This window comes from Macrotis lagotis, chromosome 7, assembly GCF_037893015.1.
Source record: "Macrotis lagotis isolate mMagLag1 chromosome 7, bilby.v1.9.chrom.fasta, whole genome shotgun sequence".
Taxonomy (NCBI): domain Eukaryota; kingdom Metazoa; phylum Chordata; class Mammalia; order Peramelemorphia; family Peramelidae; genus Macrotis; species Macrotis lagotis.
In genome coordinates, this window is record NC_133664.1 from 144,193,318 (window position 1) to 144,216,237 (window position 22,920).

A 22,920-nucleotide genomic window follows, 5' to 3' on the forward strand; every position below is an offset into this window, starting at 1 on the left:
TAAGGATTGCTAACCCTGCTTTTTTTACTTCAGCTGAAGCAAAATATATTTTGCTCCAGCCTTTTACCTTTACTCTATATGTATCTCTCTGCTTCGAATGAGTTTCTTGTAAGCAGCATATTGTAGGATTCTGGTTTTTAATGCACTCTGCTATTTGCTTACATTTTAAGGGAGAGTTCATCCCATTCCCATTCAAGGTTATGATTACTAATTCTTTATTGCCCTCCATGCTATCTTCACTCTGTTTGTATTTTTCCCCCTTCCCCCCCTTTTATCCATATTCCCCAGTCTTTTGTTTCTGAAAACCACCCCCTTCAGTGTGTTTGCCCTCCTATATCATGCCCTCCCCTTTCTTTCTCCTTTCCCTTTTTTCCCTTTTCCCTTCCCTTCCTTTTGTTATTTCCCCTTATTTCCCCCACTCCCCTTCCCTTTCTTCATCCCCCCTTCCCCTTTTCCCCTTTTAATACTTGAAAGGTTAAATGTTTTATAAGTTAACTGAGTATGTGTAGGTTGACTTTAAGCCAAGTCTGATGAGAAGAAGATTCAGGTGTTTCTCCTCTGCTCCCTTCTTTCCCATTATTACCATAGGTTTTTTGTACCTCTTAGTGTAATGAGATTTATCCCATTCAATCCCCTCCCTCCTCCCATCTCTTTCCTGTCCCCCTTTTTAGGGCAGTAGTGTTTTTTTTTTAGATCATTCTATCTAAGTCATAGAAAATTCTAAGTGTCTGTCCCTTTTAGTTCTGTATATTCTATCAAATAGAGTCAAAATTCCTGAGAGTTATTAGAGTCTTTCTCCCAAGTGGGGTTAAAGCCAGTTACCTCCCATTAGATAGTAGTCTCATGGATAGGTTATGAATGTCCATCATTTCTGTCTAGGTGTATTCTCTCTGTTAGAGTTACTTTTCTCAAGGTTTATGAGAATCTTTTTTTTTTTTTTACCCCCATGCTGGGATACAGCCAGTTTCAACTTACTGGATTGCAATTTTTTTTTCTTTTACTGCCCCCCCCCCTTTTTACCTTTTCATGTGTCTCTTGAACTTCCTGTTTGATGCCCAAATTTTCTGTTTAGCTCTGGTCTTTTCATCAGAAAATTTTGGAATTCTTCCATTTTGTTAAATGTCCATCTTTTTCCCTGGAAGAGAAGGCTCAGCTTTGCAGGAAAGTAGATTCTTGGCTGCATTCCAAGCTCCTGTGCTCTTCGAAATATCTTGTTCCAGGCCCTTCGATCCCTTAAAGTTGATGCAGCCAGGTCCTGCGTGATCCTTACTGTGGCTCCTTGATATTTAAATGGTTTCTTTCTGGCTGCTTGAAGGATTTTCTCTTTTTATCTGATAGTTCTGCAGTTTGGCCACAACAATCCTTGGTGTTTTCATTTTAGTATCCTTTTCTAGTGGGGATCGATGTACTCTTTCAGTAACTACTTTGGCCTCCAATTCCATTATATCAGGGCAGTTTCTGTCACTAGATCCTGTAATATTAAGTCCAGGCTTTTTTTCTCTTCAATGTTTTCAGGAAGTCCTATAATTTTCAGGTTGCCCTCCTCGATCTATTCTCAAGGTCAGTGGTTTTGTTGATGAGGTATTTTACATTTGCTTCTATTTTTTTCTATTTTTTTCTATCTTTTGATTTTGTTTAACTGACTCTTGCTGTCTCATGGAGTCATTAGTTTCTGTAGACTCCATTCTTTTTTTGGGGGGAGGAGTTTTCTTCATTAACCTTTTGCAACTCCTTTTCTAATTGGTCAATTCTACTTTTGAAAGAGCTTTCCATTTGACCAATTGAGGTTTTGAGAGAATTAATTTCTTTTTGCATTTGCACATTTGAAGATCTGAGAGATTTGTTTTCTTGTTGCAAGGTATTAATTGTCTCCCCCAAATTTTGTAGTTGATTTTTAAACTCCTTCCTTATTTCTTCAAGGAAGTCTTTCTGTGCTGAAGACCAGATTGTATTCTCCTCAGAGGTTACAGGTCTCTCTGAGTTAGTGTCTTTCCCTTCCAAGAATTTTTCTATGGATCCACCTTTCCGCTGACCCTTCTTCATTTTGCTGAGACCTGAGTTTTGGAGGGGCTGGTTCACAGGGGCTTGGGATCTCTAAAGGCTTTACTCACTGAGTGCGGTTTCTCTGGCTGGCCAGTAGGAGGTGCTTGTTTCTTTCTCTGGAGTGTCTGTGACTTTGGTTGAAGCCCTCTCCTTTTCCTTGAGGGGAGGAGTTGGAGGTATTGAGTTCCTTTGCCTTCAATCAATGGTGGGCTTTACCCTGGCCTGAGGTCATTCCTCAGCTGGGCTGGTTCTTCTGCTCACACACCTGGGCCTGAGGCAGAAGTAGTTTGCATTTGTTTGTTAGGGGAGAAGTCTGAGTTGTAATGGGACTCAGACCAGAGGAGCCCAGGGATGGTGTCCGCAGCTCCCCTGCTCCAGAATTCTCCCCCACCCCCAGCCCTGTCCGGGATCTCCAGGGGGACAGCTCCAACACCAGCGCCTCTGCTCCCCCACAGACTCACGCCCCCATGGTCCAGCCCCACCTCTGATCCAGCAGGTCCGGCTCTCGGGCCCTCAGATTCCTGGTTCCAATTCAGCTGCTAGTCTGGTTGATAGGGGCTAATCTTCCCTCTGGGCCCAGACTCACCCGCCAAAATTCAGCCACAGCTCCTGCTGGAGACAAATCCTGAGGTAGATGTTCTTTCTTTTGGCTTTTCTTTCTGTTTTTTTTTGAGTCGGATTTCTTTTAAGAGGTTTTTTTCATGTGGTAGATGGGGAAGAGATCAGGAGACTTTAGAACTGTGCCTGTCTTCTCTCCGCCATCTTGGCCGGAAGTCTGTAGTAATTCTTTGAAAATGATGTCAAGGCTCTTTTCCTGATTGTGACTTTCAGGTATTCCAATAATTTTTAAATTATCTTTCCTAAACCTGTTTTCCATATCAGTTGTTTTTTCAATGAAATGTTTAACATTTTCTTCTAATTTTTCATTCTTTTGGTTTTTGAAGTATTGAGTCCTGATTTCTTGTAAATTCGTCAGTCTCCCTGAGTTCTATTCTGTGTCTGAAGGATTTGTTTTCCTCAGAGAGCTTTCTTATCTCTCTTTTTCCATCTGGCCAATTCTTCTTTTTAAAGCATTCTTCTCCTCAATAACTTTTTGAACTGTTTTATCCATTTGACCTAAGCTTGTTTTTAGCATGCTATTTTCTTCAGCATATTTTTGGATTTCCTTGACTTAGCTGCTGACTTCATTTTCATGTTTTTCCTGCATCTCTCTCATTTCTTTTCCCAATTTTTCTTTTAACTCCATCATTTGATTTTCAAAGTCTTTTTTGAGCTCTGTCATAGCCTGAGCCCAATTTCTGTTTTTCTTGGAGTCTTTAGATGCAGGAGCTTGTGCTTCCTCATCTTCAGACTGAGTGTTTTGATCCTTCTTGGGCTCACAGGCAAAATATTTCTCAATGATGTTCCTCTTATTTCTCTGCTTGCTCATTTTCCCAGCAGCCTGTTTTTGGGGGTGCTTCCTGAGCTTTTGGGACACTCCCACAAGGATCTCATTGTGTGAGGCTCTGTCCTCCCTCCTGGTCTGTGAATGACCATATGTGCCCCACTCTGCCATGGGGCTGAGGTGGGTGGGGCCCTGCTGTTCTATTTTGAGGGGGGCCTAGACTGTGATCAAGATCTGAATGTGGTCAGAACCCCAGAGTCCTGTTCCAGGGTCAAAGTTCTGCAGTCACTCTTCACTCTCCTCCCTAGGTTCAATGTGCTTATGCCCTGGGGGCTCCTGCTTACCAGCTCTGCCTGCTTCTGTTTCCTGGATCTGGACTGCCTTGGCCATGCTGCTGGCTGTGCGCCCTGAAGGCTGGAAGTCCCCCCCCCCCCCGCCCCCCGCCAGTTCCCCCAGCTTGTGCTTGGTGCTCCCCGGGGCGAAGGTCAGGAAACTCCCCTGCTGCTGTGAGCTGTCCCAGCGCCCTGTGGCTGCCTCCAGGAGGCTGAAGTTTTTTTGCCCTGGCAGGCTACCTCTCTAACCCTGGGGGGGAGCAGAGCCTTTCTGCTCTTTTCCAGGTTACCTTGGGTAGGAGAACTGCTTCACTGGGTCCCTCTGTGGGTTCTGTCTCTTGAAAATTTAGAGTCCTTAGTTTAGAAGTTTTATGAGAGAGCGCCTAACACACAAGCCTCTCTTGTTGCCATCTTGGCTCTGCCTCCCACTGATTTCTTAATGACTAAATGTGATGATCTTTTCACAGTCCTCATCTTTCTTGGCTTATTTTCTACATGTCACTTTGTTGACTACATGGATACTCTTTCCTTTTTGGGATTTTTTTGACATTGCACTCTCCTAGTTTTCCTACCAAGTCTAACCACTCTCCAGTTTCCTCTGATGACCCTTTTCCCATATCACACCCCCAACAGTGGTTATTATCCAAAATTCTCTCTTAGGTTCTTCTTTTATTTCTAGGGCAGTTTGAGTGAATCATATCTAAATCAGACTGGAAATATAGACATGGGCTGAGTTGTATAGACTTTTTTTTTTTAGGTTTTTGCAAGGCAATGGGGTTAAGTGGATTGCCCAGGGCCACATATCTAGGTAATTATTAAGTGTCTGAGGCCGGATTTGAACTCAAGTACTCTTGACTCCAGCCACCCCGTATAGACTTTTAAAAAATAAAATTGCTAATCTTTTAGTAGAGGAATCACACGGTCAGATCTGCACTAAGTAAATTTATTTTGGCATCTTTACGTAAAAAGGAATGGGAAGAGACAAGATAGAAAACTGAAGTTGTTGGAATAATCTAGGTAAGAAGGGGTGAGGACCTGAATGACTGTAATAGGTAGAAATGATGGTGTTTGGCATTTGATTGACTGTATGGGGTAAGGGAGAATGAGAAATAATTGAAAATGTTGGGATTATGAATCTGGGAAACTGGAAGGATGATGATGCCTTCAACAGAAATAGGGAAGTTTTGAAGAGGAAAGGCTTAGGGGAGAAGATAATGAGCTCAGTTTTGTCCATATTGAGTTTGAGATGTCTCAGGAACTAGTCTGAAATGTCTAATTAGGTAATTTAGAGATACTCAGGGAAGACTATGGGACTCAGTATATTGATGTAGAAGTCATTTACATTTGAGATTATGGTCCCATGGGAACCAAAAAAGTTATCAAGTATAGAACAAAGGAAGAAAATGTTCTACCTAGGTCAGAGTCTTGGGCAAACTCATCTACTTCTAATCTCTCTCATGAGCTTTAGACCTAGGTAGGCAACCATATTCTGTTCATGTGTGAAGCTAGACTCAGAAGACATATATAATCTATGCTACTACTATGGGTAAAGGAGAACAGGAGGGTATGGGGCAGGGGATAGGATAATAATAATAATAATAATAATAATAATAATAATTAATAATAACCTGCCTGGGGATTCCTAGTATCTCATATTATACATATTCCACTTGGGAGATCATTACATCAATTTATAGAGGGAATGTAATTCTCATTGGTAGAAGGACTCTCCACGAAGATGAAATGATAGGTCCTTGACATTCTGAAATTAGTATTTTAGAATTTATTAATCAGTCAAGAAGCATTTATTAAGTATAACATGCTAGACAATGTTTTGAGTACTATGAGTACAAATATAGGAAATTAAATAATTCCTCCTCTCAGGAGTTTACATTCTATTGGAGGAGACAATATATACATACATAAGTATATAGGAAATAAGTATCTTCAGAATATATGCAAAATAAAAGGTAGATGGGTAAGAAGAGTACTAGCAACTGGGAGCATCAAGTTCATATGAATGTGGGTTCTTAACCTTTTTTTTGTATCAGAGCCATTTAATAGTGTGGTCAAGCCTATAGACTCCTCAGAATGATGCATAAATGCTTAAAATCCAGGGAATTACAGAGGTGACTTGTTATATGGAAATATACCCATCAAAAATGTGTATAGAGGTGTGGCTAGGTGGCACAGTGGATAGAGCACTGGCCCTGGAGTCAGGAGTACCTGAGTTCAAACTTAATAATTACCTAGCTATGTGGCCTTGGGCAAGCTACTTAACCCCATTTGTCTTGCAAAAAAAAAAAAAACTAGAAAAAAATATGTATTGAAAAAAAGTTTCCACACCTTTCTTCCCTCCCCCATCCCCCAAGTTGAGAACTCTTGAAATAGAAAACAGTGGCTTGAGCTGTTGGAGCTTTGGAGAGAGAGATTTTTTGAGGCAGAGGTGAGGAAAGCAAACATTCCAGACATGGGAAATGGACAGTACAAAAGTGTGAAGATGGGAGATAGAAGGGTAATATAAAACTAGGCTGGAAAGGTGGGATGGGACACATATATGAAAGGCTTTAAAAACTGAGTTTTTATATTTTATCCTTAAGGCAATAGGGAGCCAATGGAAGAGTGACATGGTCAGATATTCATTTATGGAAAATAATTTTGGGAGCTAAATGGTAGATGGATAGAATGAGGAGAAAAGATGTAGAAAGAATAGACATTGTAGTTATATCTTTTATAAAAATAAATGGTGTTATAAAAATGGTGCTTATGTTTATTTCTAGAAAAAAGTACCTAGCTGCTTATTACATGAGATTGTTTCATGGGAAAGTTAGAGTTCATTTCTAGCACCACTTCCAGTAAAAAATTCAAGAAAATTTCCAAGAAAAATTTCCAAAAAGGTTCACTGCAGCCTAGATATAGGGGTGAAAAGCTATCTAAGTCTTGTCAGAAAGTCTGTTACAGTGTGACATGTCTATGTTACTAAATTATAAGCTCTTTGAGAACAGGGACCATGACATATAGCTTTGTATTCCCCACAGTAACTTTTTGTATTTTGCAAATAGTAGTTGCTCAACAAATATTTCAGCTGAACCATGAAGATAGGTTGAATTTTCTCTTTAGTTACTGACTGTTAATAACCAGTTAATAACCAGCAAGATAGGAAATGTGTGGAATCAGAAAAATGATAGGACTCCTGGGGGAAGAATTCTTTCCTTTTCACTTCAATGTACCCTTGGGGAAGGGGGCATTTATAAAGCCCAGTCAGAATGGACAAAGTATAATCATGATACAAGAAATCTTGACTGATTTCCCCTTTAAAAGCATTGTTTTAGAGCATCATGATCAAGAAACTATGAAATATATGGACTCAGAAACACATGATTACAGAACAGATTGTGCAAAGAAAAGCAATTTTTTTGGTCCCAATATGTAATTTTATAGATGTGGGGAACTCCTTGCATGACAATTTTTTCCCACTGATGTAGATAGTACAGCATATGTTAACTTATTGACTTCAAAAATATTTTTTGTATCATTATGAATAATTTTGAAAATATGCAAAATTTTGTGATGAGTTCTCTTATTTAGCATTGGTTAGGAATTTGGAAATTTAAATATTTTTAAGAAACAACTATTTACAAAGAGTTTTACTATGAAAAACTTTTAAATAAATTTTTTTGCTTGAATTTAAAGCTAATCTTAATCTGGCTCCAACCTGTCTTTCTATACCTATTGGTGTAGGGAAAAACTAAGTCCTACACCAGATTCCAAGTAAGATTAGTGAAGTAATTGAGATTTTTTTTTCCTTGGGATGTGAGCCACTGACTTTCTGTACTTTAGATAAGCATTTGGTTTTCCTGCAACACCTTTAAGATTTCTCATACTTAAACATACAATTGGAAGAAAGGCATCCCATGAAACACTGCTACAGAGATATTCCATTGGACCTATACTGAAAAACTAGAAATATTCATTTCCCTTTTATATCTTGATTCTAGCAGAAAACATTTATTAAGTATATTGTTATTTCTGTTGTTTAGTTGTTTTCAGTCACTCACTCTAACTCTTCATGACCCTATTTGGGGTTTTTGGACAATGATACTGGAGTAGTTTTGCTATTTCCTTCTCCACTCATTTTACAGATGAGGAACCTCAGGCAAACCTGGTTTGATGTCAGGTTAAATGACTTGCTCAGATTCACACAGATGAAGTAACTAAGGAGGACTTGAATTCAGATCTTCCTGACTCCATATGCTCCACTCTGTCTCCTGAGTTACGTAACTGCTCCAAGTATTGCTATACTGTCATTTCAGAGGTGTAGTGGGAGGTTACTAACAACTGGTGTGGAATTAGGAAAGGCTTCTTGGAGGAAGGGACAATCTGAGCCCTGAAGGGGTTCCAAGAGTCAGGTGTAAGGAAGGAGAATGGATGCAAGGGATGGAATTCTGTGCTTAGGAAAGAGCAAGTGGTCCAGTGGGTGGGTGAGTGAGTGGGCAGGGTATGAAGGGAGGGGAGGGAAAGGGGAAGGAGGGAGAGAATGAGGGAGAATTAAAATATGTTTTGGGAGTCAGTTATTGTTAAAGTCATTGTAGAAAGACAGTGTGGAGCCAAATTTTGACAGGTAAGTCAAAAATGCAAGTAAAAAATGTATAGGATCTCACTTTTAAGATGAGAGTAAGAGAAAACTATAGCTAATAAATGTCAGGGGGAAGCTTTTGATTATACAAAAAATAAAGATTTTTCTATTTGCAAAACCCCCAAAACATTTCTGTTGAGGGCATACAAAGGATTTGCTTTTTCTTCCTGTAGATGTCACTTGAGTCTAGCTTTGAAGAAAACTAGAATTCTCTGAGGCAGAGGTGAGAAGAAAGTACCTTTCAAGTATGAGAGCCTGTACAAAGTTCATGGAGGGGGAGATTTTGTCCTATGCTTTCATCCCAGGAGGCCCCTTTGCCTACGGCCATGCTCCCAAGATAGTACAATATGAAAAGCCAATCACTGTTTTGCAGAACAATTCATGTGGAAATTTTATTCAGAATAATTAATGTAGCCATTACAAGCGTTGCAAATGAATTAACACATTTAAATCCTCTGGACTTCATTTTCCATTGGCAGGTGACCTTAGGTCAAATAATGACCTGCTGAATTCTGGACCAAACTTCCCATATTTTCTCGACCTGTCTTGGAACCTTAGTTGGCATACTGGTTGTGCTAGTTACTTCTAGTCTTTTCCAGGGCAAATCACAAAACCTTTTGGGAGTTATTTTCTTGTCTATAAAATTGACAGGGTTGGATGAGATGATCTCCAAGGGTCCTCGTTAGGTTTAAGTCTTGTGTTGAATCTGAACTGTCTTTTCCTGTTTGGGTTTTAAAGCTGGCTCAACATTCCTGCTGTTGGCTAGAGATTTTCTCTGGCTTTTTGAGCCTTCTCCTTGTAGCAACTGGTTCAAAACACTGCTTTGCTTTAGAGCCTGCAGATTGGACACATCCTCCCCGATGATGGGGATATCATCTTCCTTCAGCCCCTCAGCACCCAGGTCACCTTCACTGTCAGACAGCGCACACAGGAGGGTGTCATTTTCATAGGTTGGAAAGTAATACCTGAAAACACAGAAACAAATGCGTTAAAAAGCCTCATCTTTAATGGGCAATTGTAGTCAGCTAGTTTATTCTGTTCTTGACAGTGAAAACTGAAACACTTGCCAACAATAGATGCTGAATTTTGTAAACAAACAACCTCTGAATTGTCTTCACTTTATTTTTTACTGGCAGACAAACTTACACTGGATGATGACCAGGGACAATTCCAGTGAATTCCAGAATGTCACCCCTCGTTTTTCTTCTAATGCAACTCTTCTTAATATGTGGCAGTAAAGGAAACTTCCCTTTTCCCAAGCCCTGGGATTCTTGCCCACTTGGCTTTCCTCTCTCAGTTTTCCAGGTCAGTCAGAATCCAAATTTTCTAAATACATATGACTGAGAAGAAAAGAACTACCATAATACACTTATTGAGGTCCAGCTGTTCCCTGGGTGACATCAAGCCAATTAGAGGAAATTAAAGGCTCTAGAATCATGGTCATACTCCAATATCAGAATATTTCCTGTTGGTTTCAAAAAAGCCTTCAGATGCTTGCAGGATACTTTCCTATTCCATTCTTACCCATTATTTCACAGGATATCAGCAAGAGTGAAGTAGACACTGGTATCTACAGCAGAGAGAAGGAATGCTTTCAAAAATTTTTGAAAAAGGAAAAGAATGAAAAAACAAAGACATGGGAATAAAAATAATAGAAGGGAAGAAAGGAGGGGGACTGTAGGGGAAAGGAGGGAGAGAGAAGGGAAGAACAGGGAAGGAAAGAATTGAACAGAACAGAGAAGGAAGGACAATCTTTTTTTCCAGGCTTATTTCATTTGATCAGCATTCTAGTTAGTTTTCTACTTATTGATGAGTATAGATTTTAGAGCAAAAAAGAATTTTAAAGATTGCTGGGTCCAATTGTCTCATTTTACAGATTAGGCTATTGAGGACCAGAGAAATAAAGTGATTTACCAGGATCACACAAATAGTAAATGTCTGAGGTGGGATTAGCCTTCTAGACCTCAAGTTCAATGTTCTTCCAGTTGCATTGTGCTTAAGCTTGCCTTCCCCCAACTAACCTTTGTTGAAGAGGTTCTGTATGTCTAGAGAACATTACATTCTAACCTCTTAGGATTCATGTTATTATTCAAAACTTGGCTCAGGTATCACTTCTAATGGGAAGTCTTTCCTGATCTTACCCTCATAGTTAGTATTTGCTTCGTTCTCCTCAAATTATTGTGTATATGTTTACATGTTGCATCTCTCAGTTTAAGAAGTGGGGGGGGGGAGCTCCTTTAGGGTTGGGGCTATTTTTCATTTTGAAAAATTTCATTTCATTTCCTTAGAATCCTGCACACAGCAGACATTGAAAAGATGATTGTTGGATTGGAGTGGACAGAAAAGAAAGAAAAGATTGAGACTGGAAGGAAGTCCCTGGAACATTCTGGCATATTATCAGTATATTCAGGTGTACCCACTTATAAATGATTAGCAATCTATTGAACTCTGAATACCATCACTGAGCACAAATAATGGCTATTGGTGCCACTGTCAGACCCAAAGCACTGATTCAGAAGGAGTCAGAAAGAAAAGAGAGGAGGAAGAAAGTGTAAGAAAAGAGAAAAACTGTATTGCTAAACACTGAGGATAAGGGTGATGAGTTGGTATGGTCAGGTGTTGCCAGCAATTATTCCAGGCAGGATTCAGCTTGTGCTTCCTTTCTCTACCTTTTAAGAATGGAGGGAAAGTGATACCCATGTATATAAAACATCCAGTTAGGCACTGGTCCTTTAGATGACCTCAGCCCTCATTCCTTAGACTGACAATCATTTGGGGATCCATCTAGATCTGCTGAAAATATTTAATCAGAACAGTATTCAAAGGCACAAGTAATTTTTGGGTAATAAGAACTAATGATGACAGTTTTTACGAAGTAATTATATGATCATCACAATAGTTCTTCTAGGTAAGTCCTGTAGGTATCATTATCTCTCCAGTTTATAGATGAGGAAACTGAAGCTCAGAGAGGGAAAGAATAAATGTGGCAGATGGAACTTAAACCTAGGTCTCCTTTGATTCTAAGTCCAATACTCTTACCAATTTGTCATAAGCTATGCTACTGCTGCTCAAATGACCTTGGTGATCTATGGAATCCCACAGAGGGGGAAAGAAGGGGGAGAAAAAAAGAAAATTAAAGCAAGGTGCAATATTCTTTATTAAATTGGTAGAGTAATATGGAATCTTAGAATTGAAAGGGAGGGTCAGCTAGGTGGTGTAATGGATAGAGCACTGGCCTTGGAGTCAAGAGTACCTGGGTTCAAATCGGACCTCAGACACTTAATAATAATTACCTAGCTGTGTGGCCTTGGGCAAGCCACTTAACCCCATTTGCCTTGAAAAAAAAACCTTAAAAAAAAGAATTGAAAGGGATGTTGGGAGATCATCTTGTCCAATGGTGTCAAGCTCAAACAGAAACAGGGGTCATTAAATCATATACAAGGGACCCTGTTGACCTTATTGTCACTTAGAAGATCATGTACAAATTTTATCTATTATTATTTATATTATATATCATCTATAATTATATTAAATGTTATTATAGATACATCTATTGCATTTTCATATTATTTGTTATTATGACTTTGTATTTTTGTTTTATATTTAATTTTTATTTTGTCAAATATTTCCTAATTACATTTTAACCTGGGTTGGATGGCACTCAGGAAAGTTTGCGGGCAGTGTATTTGACACCTCCAATCCAATCTGACCTCCTCCCAATACAGGAATACTTTCTACAATAGATAGCCACCCAGTCTCTGCCTGAATATTATCAAGAACTAGAATTTCATTATCTTATGAGATGGTCAGATCCCTCACTGAGCTGAAATGTGCTTGCCTATTTGTAACTCTTACTCATTTGCTCAAGTGTTGTGCCTTTTGGAGAAATACAGAACAAGTTTACGCCCACTTCCATTCGAGAGTCATGGAAGACATTTGGAGATGTCTTACATGAATTCAGTTGGGTTTTCCACTCTCTTGGGAAGATGCCTAGTTGAGGGATAACTCTGGGAATTCATAAGTTCCTTTTCTAAGGAATCCATCTGGGGTGAGCGATAGAGCTCTGTGACTCCAATACAGAAAGTACACTTTGTAGTGAAGTACAGTGGAAGGATGGATTTAGAAGCAGAGGATGTGAATTTAACTCCTAGGTTACCTGTGTAACCTTAGACAAGTCACTTCACCTCTCCTGGCCTCAGTTTCCTCATCTGTAAAATAAAGAGATTGGACAAGATTGCCCCTTTCAGCTTTAAATTTATGACTCACAGTTTCCATACTGGAATCCTTCTGAACTGGCATTATCCAAAGGAATATATAAGATCTTATATGATAGTTCCAAAAGAAGGTTATATTATGGGTCAGGGCAAGGGATACTTAAGAGATTAATAATGCACATCTAAGCAGTTGTAAACCAGTTAATCAGTTTTTTAGCAATTTAAAAATATTGAAATGTGGGAAGTAGGAAGATGGGGAGAAGGAAATTAGGTGCATGTGATAGCACAATACTTACTGTGGCTGATCCCATGTGGTTCTTTCAGGAAGCATTGATATGTGTTTAGCTTTCTCCATATGATTCTTTAATTCTGCTTTGGAAGTAAATTTCAAATGACAGCCATAGCATCTACATTGATGGACTTCCCTCCGAATGAAGTTGACCAATTTTACTTGTTGGTAGAAATGTAATCCTGGGAAGATGGCAGGAAGTAAAATCATGCCAGATGATTCATTAGACAATTGCTTTTGCACTGCTATATATTTTTTAAAAAGTCATTTAGACTTTTCACAGTACTCTAAGGATTGAGAATGCATTAAGATGGGTGGAAAGAAAAGGGAGGGGGTGGAGGAAAGGTTTGGCACTAAGAAGAAAGGCATTCTAATGATTTTAGTAGTGTAAAATAATGAAAGCAAAAAGAGGTCCACAGAGTCCAGTAGTGCTGAGAGGCAAGAAGTGGTCATTTGTGTTTGCACCTATTGTTGACAAACTAGTTACCAGTATTCTTAGTGCTATAATACTTCTGTTCTTCTCGCTTGAGAAATTTGCCCCATAATCTGGGTTGGCTGTGGAAGGCCTTAGATAGACTTTAGATATTTCAGTTAGAATTTTTTCTCAGTAGTTCTAGAGCTAGATTAGGCATAACTGTTGAATTCTTCAGATCTTCCCTTCTAAGTTTGTGGACTGTGTATTTGACACCTCTGATCCAATCTCACCTCCTCCCAATACAGGAATCCTTTCTACAATACATAACCACCCAGTCTCTGCCTGAATATTATGCCAAAGGAGGTGGTTTTAGATTTTCTCAAAACTTCATCAAAATGCAAAATGAATCATATAATCCTTTTATATCGATGATTGCTGACTGGTTTTTTTTTACAATACTCAAAGTGTTCAGTAATTGCAAGAGGAGACAAACAGAATGGATAATACTTTTCTTTGACTTGATATTTTTTCTTTTTTTTTAGGTTTTTTTGCTAGGCAAATGGGGTTAAGTGACTTTCCCAAGGCTACACAGCTAGATAATTATTAAGTGTCTGAGGCCGGATTTGAACCCAGGTACTCCTGACTCCAGGGCCAGTGTTCTATCCACTGCGCCACCTAGCTGCCCCCTGAATTGATATTTATACAGCATAATACTGGAGGGAGGAGTCATGTTTCTCAATAATGGATCATATGATAAGAATTCAGACTTTTTTATTGATTTATATTGACAGTACATTTGGAATTCAGTCCTGAACATCTGTCTGGCAAACTGGGCAGTAAAGTGATTGCTTATGGTTATGTAGCCAGGAAATATCAGAAAGAGTATTTGAACCTCGGTTTTCCTGATTCTAAAGTCATTCCTCTATCTTGCCATGCTGCTTCTTCACTTTTAATCACCATTATTATTCCAAATATGGTAGCATGAAGGAGCTTACAAGACCTGAGTTCAGGTCTCACCTCTGACCTATGCTGGCTGTGTTGTCTGGCACATCAATCTCTCAGTGCTCTAGATCATTTTCTACTACTATAGGCTGTAAAAAGGTTGCTGAACCAGGTTGGAAGGATATTCTTCCCTAATTCTTTATATCAGTGAAATTACAGTCCTCGTCTCAATCCCTACTCCTCATGGTAGCATGAAACAGAGTCAGTTGGAAATAACTGAGTCTTCTAATGTTCACATATGCCAAATACTTAAAGTTTTGCCTTCCCTAACAAACTTTTCAGGAGATCTGTATCCCTAAGGTCTCTGGGAGTTATGTAAATGCATTTGGCTTATGGGCTGCATATAGTTTGCCAAATTATGATAAAGCACTCATAAAGAAGTCTAGTAAAGGGTGTGGAAAAGTCAGATAAAAAACAATGGAAGATTTAAATTTCAAAATGCCTGGGAAAAACTTCTTTAATTCTTTGCTACATTGTGTATGGAAAACATTTTGGGCAAATAGTTTCCATCTCTGACTTTAGAGTACTGTTATAGTTTAAAAGAAGGTAGATTATAGATCTTCTCAAAGTATCTTTCTTTCTTTCTTTCTTTCTTTCTTTCTTTTTTTTAGGTTTTTTTGCAAGGCAAATGGGGTTAAGTAGCTTGCCTAAGGCCACACAGCTAGGTAATTATTAAGTGTCTGAGGTTGGATTTGAACCCAGGTACTCGTGACTCCAAGGCCGGTGCTTTATCCACTATGCCACTTAGCTGACCCAGTCTCTTTCTTTCCTTCTCTTTCTGAATATATTTATAGTTCCTCTTTCTTTCTGTCTGTCTGTGTATATATATATATATATATATATTTTTTTATACATATATAGTTTAATATATGTATACACACACACACACACACATATACACATACACACAGCTTCCTCTTTTTCTTTCTCTCTCTATATGTAGTCTTAAAAAAGAAAGGCAAAAGAATCCAACAAAATACTCAATCTTACAACCTTCTAGTAGTCCTTAAGAAAACATTTAAGATCTGTGGATTGTTTTATAGGGCCTTTAATAAAAAATGTTTCATTGCAGGGTAGAGCATACCATACTTACCAAGTTCCGATTTTATTTTTAGAAGATCAAATTCATGTGCATCCTGTAAATAAATAGTCATTATTCATTTATATACATTGCTACACAAATGCATAATCCTATGAGTTTTTCCATAATTCATGTTGAATTTTTAAACATAAAGTGGGCTTATCAAGAACACCCAGGAGTCTGAGCTCCATGGAAACTCAACTTGTATCCACCATTTTCCTTTTCTGAATTTTTTAAAATCTAAACTCTAGTTTATACAGCTTAGCAGAAATTGATCAGATAGATTTGAAATACCTCTTCCCATTTTACTTTACTTTATTAAGCGAAAGTTGTGTAAATGGCCAACTCTTCTCCATCTACCTATAAAATATATGGACTTCTTTGATTTCTCTAGCATAAACCCTCTTATTACTTATAAGGTACCTGCTAGAAGTGGTATGGGGAATTTGGGGAAGTAGAATATAGCAGATATCCTTGGAGGCCCCATCTAATGCTATTCTTCTGCTATGTTTTCATGTTTGTGAAGCTCTTATGATCATTCTTATGTCAAAAATGAAGAGTTCTTTACATGTGGCCTGTAATTTTTTTTTTAGGTTTTTGCAAGGCAAATGGGGTTAAGCGGCTTGTCCAAGACCACACAGCTAGGTAATTATTAAGTGTCTGAGGCCAGATTTGAACTCAGGTACTCCTGACTCCAGGGGCAGTGCTCTATCCACTGTGCCACCTAGCCGCCCTGCAAATTTGTTTTTGAAAAATTTTTTCATGACTGTATTTCAATAGACTTGATTTCCTTTATAATTAATAAATGTGTATTAAGGCAAAAGACAGTCTCTTCCCTCAAGGAGATCTCAATTCAATATAATCTAAAGGGGGAGACAAAATGCAAACAAATGTAACCAAAGCAAGCAATATATAGGATAAATGGGAAATAATTAACAGAGAGAAGGTACTAGAATTAAGAGGGTTTAGGGAAAGTTTTCTATAGTTGGGACCTTAAAGGTAGCCAGAAAAGTCAGTAGTCAATACAAAAAGGAAAGTGTTCTAGGAATGAGGAACATCTAGAGAAAATGGTTAGAGCTAAGAGATGTACAATTATCTCTTCCACATTTGCAATATTTAGGGACATGATGCCCCCACAGATAAGAAAATCCATGAAAAATGTTTTGGACCTCACTTTGTACTAGAAAAGAAGTTTGATTTTTTTTTCTTTTATGGGATGTTTATAGTACCTTAATGTAAAATTTGAGTTATGTATTTGATCATAGGCCATATTATACAATAATACTATACATATATTTTAAGCAATTCTGAGCTTCTAATCTTTTTCCGTGTCATCTGTTATCTTTTATATGTCATCTAAAGCTTCTTTAAAACTCCTAAAAAAATTCCCATTTAATTTTTTATGCCAGCCTTGGGAGATGTGTTATGGACAACACCATCCACATTCAGAGGGGGGGAAAAAAAAGCAAAAAACAAACAAAAAAACAGAATCTGAAGGGATACTATGTTCACTTTTTAAAAGCTTATGTTCTTTCTTTTCTCTTAGTCCTAACTGTTCATTTACAAAATGACTAATGTATAAACATGTTAAACCCAAATGTACATGTACAACTGCCACTGAGGAAAGGAGGATGGGAAGGAATGGTGGTAGAAAAAAGTGTAACTTGTAAATATACAAGTGGATGAATTTTGAAAAATCTTCATAATATGAAATTGGAAAAATAAAATAAAATATCAAACATGAAAAAAAATTCTTATGCCAACGCTAGTTGTATTAAAATTGTGATGGGGAAAACTACGATGTTGAAAGGATAACTGTAATATCTTGATGGTGGAGCAGCCAGGAAGCCCCTGTCAATTGGACTGAAGATTTGTGTTGAGGAGTGAGGAGTAAGAAGACAGGAAAGGTAGGTAGAGACCACATTGAAGAGCTCTGAATGGCAAACTGAGTATTCTGTATTTGAACTTGGAGGCAACTGGGAGCTACTAGAGTTTACTGATTTGGGGAGGGTGGGGAGACTATGTGTGTCTGACAGAATTGATCCTGTGCTTATAATCCTATGTCATATGTGTATTTATTTATTTTATTTTATTTTTTAGGTTTTTACAAGGCAAATGGGGTTAAGTGGCCTGCCCAAGGCCGCACAGCTAGGTCATTATTAAGTGTCTGAGGTCAGATTTGACTCCAGGGCTGGTGCTTTATCCACTGTGCCACCTAGCCACCCCGTGTCATATGTTTATAAGAAGGGACTCATAGGCTTCAATAGACTGACAAAGATGTCCATGCTACTCAAAAGGTTAAAGAATCTTGTTCTTCTTGGATGAGACATTCTTTTGTGTCCTTTAGAGTCCTCTGGAGTTGCCAGAGGCTTGTACTAGATTTTTTTGGGGGGGTTATACTGATCTTAATTAGAATTTTAAGTCTTCCTTGAAGGAGAAGAGAATCCGATTTTGATTGGATTGAACTTTTTGTCTAGTTTCTAAGATCCTCTTTTCTTATCTATAAGAATGAGAGCTGGAAGGGACCTTGGAGAGCAGTTAGCCCTCTCCCTCATTTTATTCATAAGGAACTTCAAGCCCAGAGAGTGACTTGTCAAAGTTAAATAACAGACAGGATTTATACCTAAGTCCTCAGACTCCAAAATGAAGGCTCTTTTCTGTCTACCACAAAGCTCTCCCCCCACACCCAGCCCACAGTAAGCCTGAATGATAGATTCATGGCTTGTAGATATTTTGATGTTGTTTTGACTTACAGGCTCATGATAGGCAATGAGTATTCTTAACTCAATAGGCATTCAATGCATTTAGTAAGTTCATCATCATCATTATTATCATTGCTAGTATTTCCATTGTAAGTTTTGCCCATTGCTTTACATATATTATACCATATATATTATTTATCCTGTATATTTATCCCAATAACAACTTTGAAAGATAGATGCTATTTTTACCCTTATTTTACAGATAAGGGAACTAAAACTGAGAGGGATTAAATGATTTGCCCAGGGTCAGATGACTAGTAAATGTCTATGGTGGCATTTGAACTCAGATTTTCCTGACTCCATGAGCAGCACTCTCCCCACTGTGCCACTCCACTTACCTAGGTCATATATATGAAAATTTATTCCATTGAGACTTCATCATGTAGGGTTCAAGGAAAGGTCTGATAGCCATCTGTTAGTAATGTAGTGTTGGATATTTCTTATTGATCAGCAAGGTCACTTCTAAATTTTTCTCCAACTCTCCAGGGGTTCTATAAATTGGCAGCCTCGCCTACAGTCACCTGCATAAATGACCACATCTACTTGGTTGGAGGGTTTTGAGGAAGATTCCTGCTTTAGGGAGATCTGCCTCCACATTCATGCCCCATGAGGCCAAGGCAAAATTATGAGCAAATGATTCTAGACTTGTTCATCTTGCATTTTTAATTTTATTTTAAAAAAGAAATAAGTTGTAGAGAGTGAAAAGGAAAAGTCTATCTGTGGGATATTTGCAGTTTTCTTTATAAAAGCACTCTTTTCACATTGCTTGCACCACAGCTTTGTACAGAAAAGAACAGATTCCCACAATCTCTACCCAGGGCAGGCAACATAGGAATGAGATTCAGGATGTGGACATATCTCTACCTACAGTAGCCTGAGTGTTTAACTGAATTCACATTTGACTCTGTAGACTAGAATTATACTGAAATTCCCCTAAAAACCACACATATTGGATCATTAGATTACATTGAGTGGATTATGTGCTGTCCTTTTTTTCTCCTTGGCAATGGGATTAAGTGACTTGCCCAAGGTCACACAGCCAGGCAATTATTATTATATTATATTATTATATATTATTATATTATTATTATAAATAAATAAATTCAGATTTGAACTCAGGTCCTTCTGACTCCAGGGCTGGTGCTTTACCCACTGTGCCACCTAGGTGCCTCTGGATTATGTGCTGTCATCATACTTCCAAACCTTGCCTTCAGGATGGAGATAGATAAGAGGCAGTAGGCAGCTAGGTAGTGAAATGAATAGAGTCAGGAAAACTCCTCTTCCTGAGTTCAAATTAGACTTCAGTCACCTCCTAGCTATGTGACCTTGAAAAAGTCATTTAACCATGTTTGCCTCAGTTTCTTCATCTATAAAATTAGCTAGACAAGGAAACAGCATACTATTCTAGTATCTCTGCAGAGAAAACCCCAGCAGGGGTCACAAAGAGTTGGACATAAATGAAAAATTTCTGAACAACAGGAGGCTCTAGCCATTAAGGATGAGGTCATGATTTGCATTTCTTTTACACAGCAGAGTACAAATAAAATAATTAACACAACATCTTACCTTCATATGGCTATGTAATTTTTCAGTAGTATCTGCTTGTTTTTCACAAAACAAGCAAACAGCACAGACAGGATGTTCTTCCCAATCAGACCAGTCACTGTATAAAGTAAACATAAAATGGAGATGACCTTCATTATTAGTCTGCTCAGACTGCAAAGAATGAAAAGCAGCACAATAATGGTAGCTGGGCTGTGGAGGAAGAGGTACACTTATCCATTGTTGGTAGAATTGCAAATATGCAGAATCTTTTTGCATTGTGGTTCAAAAAGAAAAAGTCCTGGTAAATGTCATAAATTACCTGTCACTGAAAATCTAAGTATTGTCAGAACAACAAAAAAGAGCTATTTATTTTAAGATTTCAGTGGCAGAAATGTATGTATAGATATATATTCATATATGCATATATACATATGTATATGTATACACACACATATAAAGTCCAGCAGTAGAGGGATTACTAAATAAACTGTGGAATAAGAATATACCAGAATCCTGAAATACAGCAGAGACTGATGAATATGAAAGATAAAAAGAAATCTGCAAAGTCCTGAATTAATGCAAAATAATCATAACCACAAGAATGGGAATATAGATTAACTATCACTACCAGGAGGAAAAGTATATGAAAATGAACAGCGAATCCTGATGAGAACTTGGAGTGAAGAGGTGAATTGTTATGACTTGATTGAAATTAATTTAAAGGTAAATAGATATTAGGCAAATTTATCTGATTACATTGATGTTCACTGTAATATTTTTGATAAAACATTCAAATTAAGCAAACAAAGAGTGTATTTGGGAGGTGTGCCTGTGCCCTCTCATCTCTGTGGTTCCTAGGTGGCACTAGCCATTAGGTTCTCCCCTCCCAGTATGCTAGAGGGAGACCAGCCAAATCTTTTTCAACCTTGACATTTCCCCAGAAACTGTCACAACACATTATGTCTATCTGTTAGCTTTTGAAATTCTAAGAAGTACCATGAAATTAGTATAAATGACAAACAGGTGCTGATCCTTTTTTCTCATATCCTACTCTCCTCTGAACAACTATCCCACTAATGAATGAGTGGGAATCATGAAACAGCAGTTGTTTCTGGCAGACTCTGTTCTGAGACAACTAGGTCTAATTTGCACAAGGAGATATATCAAGGGATGTGTTAACTACAGCCACTGAGTGTACACAAGCCAGGCAAGATGCTGGGAACATGTTTCTGCATGACAAATGGTACATGCTGCATTTCAAAACAATCCTTTTTTTTCCCCCCACCATAGAAATAATGGTTATTTTACCAGGAACTCCTGGGGAATCTTGTATAGCAGAAATCCCTTTTTCTTCCTTTTTTTTTGAAATGCTAATGAGCACCTTTGGGAAGATAGGTGTTAGAGAAGGGTTGAGATGATGTACTCTTCTCAAGAGGGTTTGAGATGATGTACTCTTCTTGAATTCTACTCAGAGAGCAAGGAACCTTCATACTTAAAATCAATGGCTATTCAAGAAGCCATTAATTTCTGGTGTGATCATACATGACATCTCCCTCTCTTTTCTTGGCAAAATTAAGAATGAGGTTTCTTTTCTGTGTGTGTGTTTGTGTGTGTAGGGGTGGGGGATGGAGGTGGTCAGTATGAGCTACTCATTCTGCATTTCCAGTCTTGTTCGTGAGATAATGTGGCATTGAAATGTAAATATTTACTTTGTAAAATATACTAATGAGGGTCCTCTAAAGAAATACTGTTTTCCAAAGTCTAGAGAACCTACTAAACAGGTTCCCTGTTATTACAAAGAAGATGGTAGAATACCAACTTTGGTATTTACTTTAGCTAAATATTATTTCAAAACTCAGGAGACCAAGAAAAAAAGCTGAGCAATTTGCAATGAAAATGGCATGAGTTGAGCATTTCTTAAACTTGATAGTTGAGATGAAGAGTCTTAGGAATAGGATGAACAGTTATTCCCCCTCCTCCACTTCATAGATAATTAGAAGGAACTCAGAGACTATTCCATCAGAAACATAACTGAAACAAGAATCGCCTCTACAATGTACCTGTCAATGGTCTTCTAGCATATATTTGAACACTTCCAGTGTTGGGAAGCCACCACCATCCCCAGCCATCCTATTCCACTTGGTGACAACTCTAATTGATAAGAAGTTCTGAATTTGCCTCAATTTGACTTAGTCTAAGTTCTTTCTTTGTTTCTTTTCTTTGTTTCTTTTCTTCTTTGTTTCTTTGTTTCTTTTTTTAAGGTTTTTGCAAGGCAAATGGGGTTAAGTGGCTTGGCCAAGGCCACACAGCTAGGTAATTATTAAGTGTCTGAGACCGGATTTGAACCCAGGTACTCCTGATTCCAAGGCTGGTGCTTTATCCACTATGCCACCTAGCTGCCCTAAGTTCTTTCTCATATGCTATCACTGCAAATATTTTAAGCTCCTCCTTCCTTCTAACCCCCCCTCTTCCCCACTCCCCAAGTATTTTCTTCTCCAGTTCCTTTGATTGATCTTTATTATAGTAGTAATTTCAGTCATCCTCATTGCCCTATTCTGAAGTCTTTTCAGCTTATCAATGTCCTTAAAATATGGCCCCTAGAATTGAACATAATATTCTGGATGTGGTCTGATCAGGGTGGAGCAGACAACAATTGAAGAGGTCCAAAGATCACATCACTTCAGGTTTTTAGACCAGCTTAATAATGCAAGATATACTCTGGGATGCAATTTCCTCTTTGAATTATATATCTCTCTATATACCACTTACAGATTCACATTTGCTCTCAATTAAACAAGTAACCTTAATAGAAAACCCTATCTAGTAGGAATAACAATTGTCTTGGCTATTTTTTAGAAGTTATTTTGACTTAACCAATATCAAATTAAAGAAGTTTTGCTTAATTTATACTGAAAGATCTACTGTCAAACATCATCAAATAAGAGTCAAGTTACTGAATTCATGATCCAGGGAGAAATATTTCTCTGTTACTTCTCTTTAGACAACACATTCCCAAATATTGATTTACTCCTAGTTAAAGAAGTGGCCACAAACAATAGCAACAATTCTTACTCTTCCTGATGGTCCAACAGTTCCCGATCATCTTCCAACTGAACTTCTTCCCAGGACTTTCCGAGTTCCTGTGCAAGTTAGACCAAGAAGATCAGAAAAATAAAGAATAGGATTAAGAATATGTTTCCGAAACTTCTAGAAGATT

General features: G+C 38.1%; 1 protein-coding gene across 6 annotated transcripts in view; it reads right to left on the reverse strand.

Moving 5' to 3' along the window:
• Window positions 1–7,961: 7,961 nt before the first annotated feature.
• Window positions 7,962–22,920, reverse strand: part of ZNF277 (zinc finger protein 277) — a 171,469-nt gene continuing 156,510 nt past the window's right edge. For 5 of the 6 annotated variants that reach the window (XM_074193894.1, XM_074193896.1, XM_074193898.1 and 2 more), the window contains 5 exons: window positions 22,776–22,843; window positions 19,725–19,821; window positions 15,409–15,451; window positions 12,906–13,080; window positions 7,963–9,360 (listed from right to left, as the gene is read on the reverse strand). In XM_074193894.1, coding sequence (XP_074049995.1) covers window positions 9,084–9,360; window positions 12,906–13,080; window positions 15,409–15,451; window positions 19,725–19,821; window positions 22,776–22,843 — 660 coding nt within the window. In that variant the 3' untranslated portion in view covers window positions 7,963–9,083. Of the gene's footprint in view, window positions 9,361–12,905; window positions 13,081–15,408; window positions 15,452–19,724; window positions 19,822–22,775; window positions 22,844–22,920 lie in introns of all 6 variants that reach the window. The other variant, XM_074193893.1, reaches the window with a different exon arrangement.